The 13,122-nt window shown below is 47.8% G+C and overlaps 1 protein-coding gene across 1 annotated transcript in view; it reads left to right on the top strand.

Annotated features, from left to right (window-relative positions):
- The first annotated feature begins 31 nt into the window (after positions 1-31).
- PARG (poly(ADP-ribose) glycohydrolase) overlaps positions 32-13,122 on the top strand; it is a 44,131-nt gene continuing 31,040 nt past the window's right edge. The window contains exons 1-5 of the mRNA XM_053451132.1: positions 32-311; positions 4,640-4,706; positions 7,595-8,144; positions 8,237-8,350; positions 10,901-11,013. Coding sequence (XP_053307107.1) covers positions 167-311; positions 4,640-4,706; positions 7,595-8,144; positions 8,237-8,350; positions 10,901-11,013 — 989 coding nt within the window. The 5' untranslated portion in view covers positions 32-166. The remainder of the gene's footprint in view (positions 312-4,639; positions 4,707-7,594; positions 8,145-8,236; positions 8,351-10,900; positions 11,014-13,122) is intronic.

Consider the following 13,122-nt stretch of genomic DNA (forward strand, 5'->3'; position numbering starts at 1 on the left):
CGCTTCCGCAGAGCGCTGCGCATGCGCGAAGGGTTATGCCCTGTGGTAAACGTCGCTGCTTTACGGCAGGGAGCGGAAGCGTAATCGTTTTGTTTTGACGCGAACAGTCAAAGTGTCTATTCGGGATGCTGAGCTTCCGGTGGATCCGCGTGTCCCGTGAGAAGCGATGAGCTCGAGCCCTGACGTGGAAAGCGAAAAGCCGCGAGTCAAAAGAGTTCGTACCGAAGGGCCAACGGAGGAAACAGAGGGTCCTGAGGAACAAAGGGCCCCCCCGGGGAGCCGGGGCCCCGACAGCACCGTGGGGAACAAAGGTGAGTGTTTGCTTCCCCTAGTGTGCGCAGGCAGTACTACGCGTCGTATTTCAAGCGGCTGTTCCACCTACTTTCCTTACTCTTGTCAGGAACGCTTAATGATCATGTGACACATCCAGCAGGCGCTGATAGGCCATTGCCGTAGCACCTGAAAGAGCTTCTTCTTAAAAGCTTGTGTTTTCATGCACGTTTTGTCTCTCTACGCCCAAATAGTTCCGCAATGCACTGCATACGCCCCGTTTACTCGTTGTACAGCACTATGGAATGTGATGGTGCTATACATACATAGAGATCTGGACATAGACAAACGCTTCCCGTACTAGAAAGGGTTAAGGCGAGTAAGTTCATTCAGGAAGTAATGTACAGTTGGAAAGGAGCGGGGTCCGCGCGGGTAGCTCGTGCCTCTGCGATTTAGTTAATCGGGCCCTAATCTAGAGCCAAACCCAGCCTCGGCTGCCGCTTTCGGTTTTGTTTTTAGCGTTTCACCGGATGTCCCCTGGTTTCGGGTCCCGTTTGTCCTGTTAACCTCCTCATGTCATCCCGGGTTGCTGTCTGATCCAGGCATTTCTTTACCTTGGAGCCAAGACGACAATTTACTCTGCTTGGCTCCAGGAGCTACTGCGGCCGGGACCACGCACCACTCCTGTAGGTAACTGGGCTGGGGCGACAGGCTGGCTGTTTGAGGGCAAAGATGTCACTGATGAGCTGTTTGGGGGGGAGGGGCAAAGATATCACTGACGAGCTGTTTGGGGGGGCAAAGACGTCACTGACGAGCTGTTTGGGGGCAAAGATGTCACTGACGAGCTATTTGGGGAGGGCAAAGATGTCACTGACGAGCTATTTGGGGAGGGCAAAGATGTAACTGACGAGCTGTTTGGGGAGGGCAAAGATGTCACTGATGAGCTGTTTGGGGAGGGCAAAGATGTCACTGACGAGCTGTTTGGGGGCAAAGCTGGACATGTTTCTGGGTGCTCTTCTTTCTTCATCCCCCTTCTCCGTGCACCAGGCCTCCTGGAGAACTTCCGCAAAAGGGTGGTGCCTCTGAGCAAACCCCCACCCCGATTGGAGGAACAGAGGAGAGGCTATCCCCGTGGCCCCATCCTTTATCGGAAGCACCAAGAGGCCAGAATAATGTCGTGGAGGAAGAGAGGTGCAGAAACGCTTCTCTTATTCCATTGTCTGCATTTGAGTCATGTGACATTTAAGCAGTTCCCTGATAAATGATCTGCTGGGAATTATATTTGTTTTGCTGCAATTAAAACGGCGCCTTTAACGCCTCAGATGGAAAGCAATATTTTTATTAATGATAAACCTGAATGTCACAAATCTCCTCCCGATAATCCTGTCGTGAATATCCTTTGGGTTTCCCTCTGTTCAGTTATGGTGTCTAGAAATGACACAAGAAATAGACAACCCCTCCCCCCCGGCACTGTATACAGTAATATAACCCCCAGCGCTGTATACAGTAATATAACCCCCCAGCACTGTATACAGTAATATAACCCCCAGCGCTATATACAGTAATATAACCTCCCAGCACTGTATACAGTAATATAACCCCCAGCGCTGTATACAGTAATATAACCCCCCAGCGCTGTATACAGTAATATAACCCCCAGCGCTGTATACAGTAATATAACCCCCAGCGCTGTATACAGTAATATAACCTCCCAGCGCTGTATACAGTAATATAACCCCCAGCACTGTATACAGTAATATAACCCCCAGCACTGTATGCAGTAATATAACCCCCAGCGCTGTATACAGTAATATAACCCCCAGCGCTGTATACAGTAATATAACCCCCAGCGCTGTATACAGTAATATAACCCCCAGCACTGTATACAGTAATATAACCCCCAGCACTGTATACAGTAATATAACCCCCAGTGCTGTATACAGTAATATAACCCCCAGCGCTGTATACAGTAATATAACCCCCCAGCGCTGTATACAGTAATATAACCTCCAGCGCTGTATACAGTAATATAACCCCCCAGCGCTGTATACAGTAATATAACCCCCAGCGCTGTATACAGTAATATAACCCCAGCGCTGTATACAGTAATATAACCCCCCAGCGCTGTATACAGTAATATAACCCCCAGCGCTGTATACAGTAATATAACCCCCAGCGCTGTATACAGTAATATAACCCCCAGCGCTGTATACAGTAATATAACCCCCAGCGCTGTATACAGTAATATAACCCCCCAGCGCTGTATACAGTAATATAACCCCCCAGCGCTGTATACAGTAATATAACCCCCAGCACTGTATACAGTAATCTAACCCCCAGCGCTGTATACAGTAATATAACCCCCGGCGCTGTATACAGTAATATAACCCCCGGCGCTGTATACAGTAATATAACCCCCAGCGCTGTATACAGTAATATAACCCCCAGCGCTGTATACAGTAATATAACCCCCAGCGCTGTATACAGTAATATAACCCCCAGCGCTGTATACAGTAATATAACCCCCAGCGCTGTATACAGTAATATAACCCCCAGCGCTGTATACAGTAATATAACCCCCCAGCGCTGTATACAGTAATATAACCCCCCAGCGCTGTATACAGTAATATAACCCCCAGCGCTGTATACAGTAATATAACCCCCCAGCGCTGTATACAGTAATATAACCCCAGCGCTGTATACAGTAATATAACCCCAGCGCTGTATACAGTAATATAACCCCCAGCACTGTATACAGTAATATAACCCCCAGCGCTGTATACAGTAATATAACCCCCAGCACTGTATACAGTAATATAACCCCCAGCGCTGTATACAGTAATAATAACCCCCAGTGCTGTATACAGTAATATAACCCCCCAGCGCTGTATACAGTAATATAACCCCCAGCGCTGTATACAGTAATATAACCCCCAGCGCTGTATACAGTAATATAACCCCCAGCGCTGTATACAGTAATATAACCCCCAGCGCTGTATACAGTAATATAACCCCCAGCGCTGTATACAGTAATATAACCCCCAGCGCTGTATACAGTAATATAACCCCCAGCGCTGTATACAGTAATATAACCCCCAGCGCTGTATACAGTAATATAACCCCCCAGCACTGTATACAGTAATATAACCCCCAGCGCTGTATACAGTAATATAACCCCCAGCACTGTATACAGTAATATAACCCCCAGCGCTGTATACAGTAATATAACCCCCCAGCGCTGTATACAGTAATATAACCCCCCAGCGCTGTATACAGTAATATAACCCCCAGCGCTGTATACAGTAATATAACCCCCAGCGCTGTATACAGTAATATAACCCCCAGCGCTGTATACAGTAATATAACCCCCCAGCGCTGTATACAGTAATATAACCCCCAGCGCTGTATACAGTAATATAACCCCCCAGCGCTGTATACAGTAATATAACCCCCAGCGCTGTATACAGTAATATAACCCCCAGCGCTGTATACAGTAATATAACCCCCAGCGCTGTATACAGTAATATAACCCCCCAGCGCTGTATACAGTAATATAACCCCCAGCACTGTATACAGTAATATAACCCCCAGCGCTGTATACAGTAATATAACCCCCCAGCACTGTATACAGTAATATAACCCCCCACCGCGCTGTATACAGTAATATAACCCCCCAGCGTTGTATACAGTAATATAACCCCCCAGCGCTGTATACAGTGATATAGCCCCCAGCGCTGTATACAGTAATATAACCCCCAGCACTGTATACAGTAATATAACCCCCAGCGCTGTATACAGTAATATAACCCCCCAGCGCTGTATACAGTAATATAACCCCCCAGCGCTGTATACAGTAATATAACCCCCCAGCGCTGTATACAGTAATATAACCCCCCAGCACTGTATACAGTAATATAACCCCCCAGCGCTGTATACAGTAATATAACCCCCCCAGCGCTGTATACAGTAATATAACCCCCCAGCACTGTATACAGTAATATAACCCCCCAGCGCTGTATACAGTAATATAACCCCCCCCAGCACTGGGACATTTTAGTATTTAATAATCCTCTCAATGTACCCCCCCTTGCCGTGGCCTTGTGCAGTTTTTAGTAAATATTTCCTTTCAGTAATGGAATAAATAGTTTATCGCGCGAGGGGAAGCCCAAAGTCGTCACTTCGTTTGTTTTTTCTTCTGTTCTCCTGAAGCGCCAGCGCTGGTCGGCAAAAGGAACGTTTCATTTGCTTTCGTTTAAGTTTTATTGGCGGGACTCTGATCTTCACACGCGTGACGTGCGCCTGACGACACGAGAAGAACGCGTCCGTTTATCTTTCTAATGCCTGCTGTTGTCTGCTTCCCTCCTGCCAGTTTTCAAGCAGCGGACCCTCCACTCTTGGCTGGGACAGAAGCGGGCGCGATCCGACGAGCACAGCAGGTAAATCCTTCAGCTTCGTGGCGTCACCGGTCGGTATCCGTAACGAGCCAGCCCTGTATGATGCATAATTCAATCAGTCTCAGATTTTATTATACATTATACAGGGCCAGATACACTGGGAGGTCGCTGCGGTTGACCCTCCGTAATGCACCGGCGAGCCGATTCGCTCCATAAACCCCACGGATTATTTTTATTTATTTCATTTATTTTATATATATATTTATTTTTTGTTTGTTTTAATGCATTGTAAATAGCGATTATATTTTTAACATAAAAACAGAATTTAGTCTGCTGTAAAGACTCGGACCTTAATCAGTCGCTGGTCTCGTCTTAGATTCAGGAGCCAAATGCCTATCCCATGCATGTTTAATACCCTCACTGTATTACCCTCTACCACCTCTGGTGGGAGGCTGTTCCGCTTATCTACCAGCCTCTTAAATTTCCGCCTCTGTGGTTCCAGACCGCGGCCGCGCGTCTCCTCTTTCCTCCTGTACTTTGTGAAATCGGTTTATGGATTTAGCGCGACTTATAGAGGAGCCGGTTTCACAGCACAGCCGCGTTCTGTCCGTTGTGTTTCCCAAGGGCCAGCAGTCATTAAATTATCCAGATTAATAAAAGTCTCATTAGAAAAAATATATACACACGCTTGAAATGATCAGAAATCCAGCGCAGACGGTTAATGTTCTAAGTGACTATTGTTGCTGAAAACGGCTGATTTTTAATGGAATCTCTTAATAGGAGGAGGTCCTTTATCACTCCCATCACTCCTGTGTCCCAATGGCCCTTTATCACTCCCATCACTCCTGTGTTCCAATGGCCCTTTATCACTCCCATCACTCCTGTGTCCCAATGGCCCTTTATCACTCCCATCACTCCTGTGTTCCAATGGCCCTTTATCACTCCCATCACTCCTGTGTCCCAATGGCCCTTTATCACTCCCATCACTCCTGTGTTCCAATGGCCCTTTATCACTCCCATCACTCCTGTGTCCCAATGGCCCTTTATCACTCCCATCACTCCTGTGTTCCAATGGCCCTTTATCACTCCCATCACTCCTGTGTCCCAATGGCCCTTTATCACTCCCATCACTCCTGTGTTCCAATGGCCCTTTATCACTCCCATCACTCCTGTGTCCCAATGGCCCTTTATCACTCCCATCACTCCTGTGTCCCAATGGCCCTTTATCACTCCCATCACTCCTGGGTTCCAATGGCCCTTTATCACTCCCATCACTCCTGTGCTCCAATGGCCCTTTATCACTCCCATCACTCCTGTGTCCCAATGGCCCTTTATCACTCCCATCACTCCTGTGTCCCAATGGCCCTTTATCACTCCCATCACTCCTGGGTTCCAATGGCCCTTTATCACTCCCATCACTCCTGTGTTCCAATGGCCCTTTATCACTCCCATCACTCCTGGGTTCCAATGGCCCTTTATCTCCCATCACTCCTGTGTTCCAATGGCCCTTTATCACTCCCATCACTCCTGTGTTCCAATGGCCCTTTATCACTCCCATTACTCCTGTGTTCCAATGGCCCTTTATCACTCCCATCACTCCTGTGCTCCAATGGCCCTTTATCACTCCCATCACTCCTGTGTTCCAATGGCCCTTTATCACTCCCATCACTCCTGTGTTCCAACGGCCCTTTATCACTCCCATCGCTCCTGTGTTCCAATGGCCCTTTATCACTCCCATCACTTCTGTGTTCCAACGGCCCTTTATCACTCCCATCACTCCTGTGTCCCAATGGCCCTTTATCACTCCCATCACTCCTGTGTTCCAATGGCCCTTTATCACTCCCATCACTCCTGTGTCCCAATGGCCCTTTATCACTCCCATCACTCCTGTGTTCCAACGGCCCTTTATCACTCCCATCGCTCCTGTGTTCCAATGGCCCTTTATCACTCCCATCACTTCTGTGTTCCAACGGCCCTTTATCACTCCCATCACTCCTGTGTCCCAATGGCCCTTTATCACTCCCATCACTCCTGTGTTCCAATGGCCCTTTATCACTCCCATCACTCCTGTGTCCCAATGGCCCTTTATCACTCCCATCACTCCTGGGTTCCATTGGCCCTTTATCACTCCCATCACTCCTGTGTTCCAATGGCCCTTTATCACTCCCATCACTCCTGGGTTCCAACGGCCCTTTATCACTCCCATCACTCCTGGGTTCCAATGGCCCTTTATCACTCCCATCACTCCTGTGCTCCAATGGCCCTTTATCACTCCCATCACTCCTGTGCTCCAATGGCCCTTTATCACTCCCATCACTCCTGTGCTCCAATGGCCCTTTATCACTCCCATCACTCCTGTGTTCCAATGGCCCTTTATCACTCCCATCACTTCTGTGTTCCAACGGCCCTTTATCACTCCCATCACTCCTGTGTCCCAATGGCCCTTTGTCACTCCCATCACTCCTCTGTTCCAATGGCCCTTTATCACTCCCATCACTCCTGTGTTCCAACGGCCCTTTATCACTCCCATCGCTCCTGTGTTCCAATGGCCCTTTATCACTCCCATCACTTCTGTGTTCCAACGGCATGTTGCGTTTGCTGATCCAAGTTTAGCAGCCCTGACAGTGACAGTAATCTGTTTATATTATAATATATGTATAACAGGATATTAAATTGTGTAGAGAGAGCTCTGCCCGTAGTCACGCTCCCAACCACCGCGTTTCACACCAGCCTTTAGACCGCGTGGGGTTCCCGGTCTCCATGCTTTATAATCATAACTGTGAAGTGGATCTCGGTAAGCCCCCGCGTTCCTCTGTCGTTTGCCGCGACCCCTCTGCTCCGTGGGTGGGGGTGGGGGGTCTCATTAGATTGGGCCATTAATGTCCTCTGCGGGTTTCGAATGCTTCTCCAAAAAACGTTTTTTGGTGTAGTTTGTTCTTGTCCCGCAGGTATCACCACAAACGTAACCACGGCCTAACCGCCGCCAAGATGAGCTCCGAGGGGAAAACGGATAACGGCGATCAGAGGAGGAACGTCCTGGAAAACATCTCCCCGCGGAGCCCTCAGAAGCCCCAGCGTGGCCACCCATGTCTGACCCTGGCAGAAGATCAAAGCTTAAACAACAAGCCAGAGGTTGACAACCAGCATCCCGCCTCACCCGAAGACAACGTCCTAGACGAAGAAAGAAATGTGAAGTTAGTAAAAGGGCGTCCTTCCAACGACCCTCCATCCGGTGACCCGACGTCTCCTGCTTCCCAAAGCCCCGTAACGGACGCGGTCGACTGCGTTCCAGAAAGTCCCCTCTCCGACGCGGACCACGGAGAGTCAGGAAGCAACACCCAAGACACGGAGATATATCCCCGCGACGAGGCCCGGTCTCCCGCCGAGCGTGAAAGCGAGTCCGAGTCTTTGATGGAGGTGGATCAGAAGAGCAGCCAGGGCTCCGAAGAGGAACCGGAAGAGACCGGCGACGATGACGACGTTCCGCAGCCGGACTCCCAAAGCTCCGCCCGCCGACGGGCTTCTGAGGAAGAAGGCGCGGGGGCCGACGTACAGAACTCGTCCGTGGCTGACGGAGCAAAGGATCTTCTGGCCGCGACCTCTGGAGCGAAGCATTCTGGGAAAAGCAGGCTGGGCGTCATTCAGAGCCACTTGTCCGACGGAATATGCAGAGCCAAGGAGAAAAGGTAACCCGTTTCTCGGCCTTGCCTCTGTGTCCGGGCTCTTAGAATAAACGGCGTATCTCGCTGAGGATTCAGATAATTAATATCAGCAAATCTCACATGATATTCAGATTTATTTATTTTTTCCTCCCCTATTTTAAAATACTAGGACACCTGGTTCCTGCCGTTTTATTACTAATTCTAGCGCACGCGTTCCAGCCGCGTTTCACGGCAGCTCTTGAAACTTAAAATTGCAGGAATGACTTAAAAAGCAGTGGAGAAAGTTGGATTTTTATTTCCATTTTGTAGTTTTTTTTTTGTTTTTTTTTAATTTTATTTGTTTTTGAGACCACAAAGGGGCCTTAAATAGAATTTTTAGGTTTAAAAAATGCATTATTGGTGTAAAATTATTTTTTTCATGATAGATATATATCATTTTTTATTTTATGTCTTTCTGGGACTGCAATTTAGGTTTAAAAATGCATTATTGGTGTAAAATTATGTTTTTTCAAAATATTTTTTTTTTATTTCATTCTGGGACTGCAAAGTAGAATTTTTAGTTTTAAAAATGCATTATTGGTGTAAAATTCTTTAATTCTTTTATAAGATTTTTATACTTTTTAGAATGTGTTGATCGTATCCATCATTTATTCTTGCGCGCTGTCCAATGGGTAAACAGAATGTAACAAGTAAGGCATCACATGACCAGCCAATTTCTTTCACATACTTTGTTCCGAGTGCCTATCGCATAGACTACGTTTTCTAGGGAATGCTTGGCTTCAAAGTGCACGGCCATTTTGTGGTTTAATTTAAATTTAATGAAATTAATTTGTTTCTTACCCTGAAAACCCCATTATTTTTCCTACCAAATACCGTGGAGTGGGGAGAAAAAAGGCTCCTGCGCGATTAATGTCGTTAAGTGGAACAGCACCTTAAATTCTGTAATCGGAAACCCTTCTTTGAGTTGGGACCATGGCAGGGGTGGATGGGACTTTTGGCATCTAAAGGGTTACGCGCTCGCTCATCGTGGCTTCAGGGCCGTCGCCGGAATAGAAAGAAGAATGTAAAGCGAAGGGGCGGAAGAAAAGAAAGTGAAAATAAAACGGGGCGAGGTTTGCCTTTGGCCCCCGGCTTACCATCCGCTGGAGCGAGCATTAACCTCTTCAGTGCCAGCGCGCAGCAGCGTCTTTTGTTGTTTTCTCCGTGGGGTAACTATCGTGTCTTCCTGCCGGTGGATCTCATCGCCCCCCCCCCCCGGCGTCGGGGATGTTTCCGGTACTGCTTCCAACCTGTTGTTGTGAAATAGATCTCCCGAGTTTGGAGAATGGGCTTCAGGGAGATTGTTAGGAAGTCGGCGGGGAGGAAAAACATTTGCATGTGCTGTGTCTGCACGTTACCGCGTGTTTTATGTGTGTTTGTTTTAACTGATTAGGTGTTTTTTTTAAATTCACCGAAAAATATTCCCTTCCTTTCAAATTCAGGCAGTGGGGGTTTCTTTGGGGGGGTTATTTTTTTGTCCAAATTAGACTTGTGCGTTTTGGATTCGTCCAAATTTTATTTTAACACAATCTGCAAATTTCGTTAATTGCGGCACGAATGTCCGAAAACGAGGAGAAAACCGAACAAAACAAACTAAAGCGAAGCAGGGAGCTCGGAATTCTCGTTTTGCATTTAGTTGTGTGTTCACTCTCACTCACTCTTACTCACTTTCTCTCTCACTTTCACTCACACTCTCACTCACTCACATACTCTCATTCACTCACTCTCACACACTCACTTGCTCTCACTCACTTTCTCTCACACTCTTTTTAATGCCTCCCTGCTTTCTTCGCCAACTGCTTCCGTGTCTCCTTTTCCGCAGCTCAGTTTCTTCTTTCCTCTTCTTCTTCTGCGCCTCCTTTCTTCGTCCGCTTCTCCCCTGTAAAGACAGTTTAATGTCACCGGCACCCAAAGTGTAGAGGAGTTAAAGTGCTCTGAGTTACCCTTACCCTCGGTGAGTGCTTTAGTATCCATTCTTCAACAGAAAAATATGAGGTTACTTACCTGAAGTGGAAGCTGCAGCCATGTCTGATAAGGAGCAATAAGTGGCAAAGTCTCAATATAGCGCGCATTGCAAGCTAAATAGTGGGCTTTGGGGGCAACTTGTAAATAAGAGGATTCTGACTTATCCCTCCCCGAATTTCCAGGGGTAAAGTAACGGCGTTCATTTAGAGGAGACACTCGGCTCTCGTACGGCTCGAGTGTCTCTTAAACGTGATCTCTTAACACTAGTAGCCAAAAATGGCTGGCTATGGTAGCGGTTCAGGGTGGCCTAGTAGGCCTTACTGTGTAGGTGGGAGGCAAGCGGAACAGCCTCCCAGCAGAGGTGGTAGAGGGTCATACAGTATTAAACATGCACGGGATAGACATACGGCTCCTGAATCTAAGACGAGACCAGTGCCTGATTTCACGGGCGTACCGGGGCCTGATTTGACGGGCGTACCGGGCCTGATTTGACGGGCGTCACATGTTTCTGGGTACATCGTGGGCTTGTGTTGGGGGTTCAGTGATCTGAATGCATTGTGTCCTCGCCAGATGTTGAGGTACGTTGTACCCCGGGGGTTGGCGGCGGTTGTCGGCGTGAAACTTAAAAGCGCTGCCCGGAAGCGGTCTGTTGTCGTGGAAGGCGAATGCTCCCCCGCGGACACGTAAGTCACCGCCCCCGCGGACACGTAAGTCACCGCGGACACGTAAGTCACCGCCCCCGCGGACACGTAAGTCACCGCCCCCGCGGACACGTAAGTCACCGCCCCCGCGGACACGTAAGTCACCGCCCCCGCGGACACGTAAGTCACCGCCCCCGCGGACACGTAAGTCACCGCCCCCGCGGACACGTAAGTCACCGCCCCCGCGGACACGTAAGTCACCGCCCCCGCGGACACGTAAGTCACCGCCCCCGCGGACACGTAAGTCACCGCCCCGCTTAGCTGGAATCCGATTTTACTTTTTCGCCCTTAAATCATCCAAGACGCTGTAAATGGCCGTTACTGCTCTATTATGGCTGTCTCTTAGTCAGACCTCAGATCCGCATCACCGCCGCTCTCTCTCTCTGCCGACCGCGTCCTCCTTATCCACGGCTCCGCTTCTTCTTTTGCCTCCTTTGTTCTTCTTCTACCTTATTTCTTCGTCCGCTTATCCCCGGTATCGCCTCCCGTTTTCCAGGTACTTCTGCAAAGGGGCGGGGCCTCGGTGGGAGGGGGTAACAGGTGTGTGTGTGTATATATGTGTGTGTGTGTATCTGTATATATATAGATTGTAAGACTGTCACTGAATATATGAAAATTGCCGCAGCCTCTCCGATCCCCGGGAGGTTTTTCCTGCCGGGTTGGGTTTTGCTTTTCTCTCAGGATTGCTGACATTATTTGGTTAATAAATGACTGAAGGAATTTGACACGAAGCGCTGGTTACTTTCATTCTGAGGTCAGTGTTTGTGTTCCTGGGTGTGTTTGCTTCTACCCAGAACTGAAACTTGCCCTGTTCCCATGCGCGATATTCTTCATGCGCGACGCTTCCCTCTGCGCGACATCAAACTTTGACCAATAGCATCGATTGCGCCGATCGCGAGCTATCCTCCATGTGTGCACAATATGTGTCGACTTACATGGCCCACTATGGCCCTTCTAGTGGCGGGGGATGCACAGAAGCGAAAAGGTAAGCATCAGACCAAGAATAAACCTCTCCATGCGTAAATTAATATTTTAACTTTTTTTTTTTTAAAACATTTTTATATATAAAATATAATATATTAAAACAAAATATAATAATATATATTAAACTATAAAATATAATATATTAAAACAAAATATAATAATATATATTAAACTATAAAATATAATATATTAAAACAAAATATAATAATATATATTAAACTATAAAATATAATTTTAAAATATTATATTTTATATTCATATATTAAATTTTAATATATTAAAATATAATATATGAAAATATATAAATAATTTTTACTTTTGGGCATGGAGGAATCGGTGCGCTGGGGCTCCTAAACTGGAAGGTTAGGGGCTCGGATATACTGTTGATAAATTAAGAATGTAGTGGATGAGTGGAACAGCCGTGCCGAGATAGGCCTGGTTGACAGAATGTAGAAAAAGAATTATCTCGCTCTGTCTTCTCCACTGGCTTGTCACTGATGCTCTCCTTCGCTCTCTCTCTCTCCACCTTCTCCGCTGGCTTGTCACTGATGCTCTCCTTCTCTCGCTTTCTCCACTGGCTTGTCACTGATGCTCTCCTTCGCTCTCTCTCTCCACCTTCTCCACTGACTTGTCACTGATGCTCTCCTTCTCTCGCTTTCTCCACTGGCTTGTCACTGATGCTCTCCTTCGCTCTCTCTCTCTCCACCTTCTCCGCTGGCTTGTCACTGATGCTCTCCTTCTCTCGCTTTCTCCACTGGCTTGTCACTGATGCTCTCCTTCGCTCTCTCTCTCCACCTTCTCCACTGACTTGTCACTGATGCTCTCCTTCTCTCGCTTTCTCCACTGGCTTGTCACTGATGCTCTCCTTCGCTCTCTCTCTCTCCACCTTCTCCACTGACTTGTCACTGATGCTCTCCTTCTCTCGCTTTCTCCACTGACTTGTCACTGATGCTCTCCTTCGCTCTCTCTCTCTCTCCACCTTCTCCACTGGCTTGTCACTGATGCTCTCCTTCTCTCGCTTTCTCCACTGTCTTGTCACTGATGCTCTCCTTCGCTCTCTCTCTCTCCACCTTCTCCACTGACTTGTCACTGATGCTCTCCTTCTCT

Source organism: Spea bombifrons, chromosome 11, assembly GCF_027358695.1.
Source record: "Spea bombifrons isolate aSpeBom1 chromosome 11, aSpeBom1.2.pri, whole genome shotgun sequence".
Taxonomy (NCBI): Eukaryota; Metazoa; Chordata; class Amphibia; order Anura; family Pelobatidae; genus Spea; species Spea bombifrons.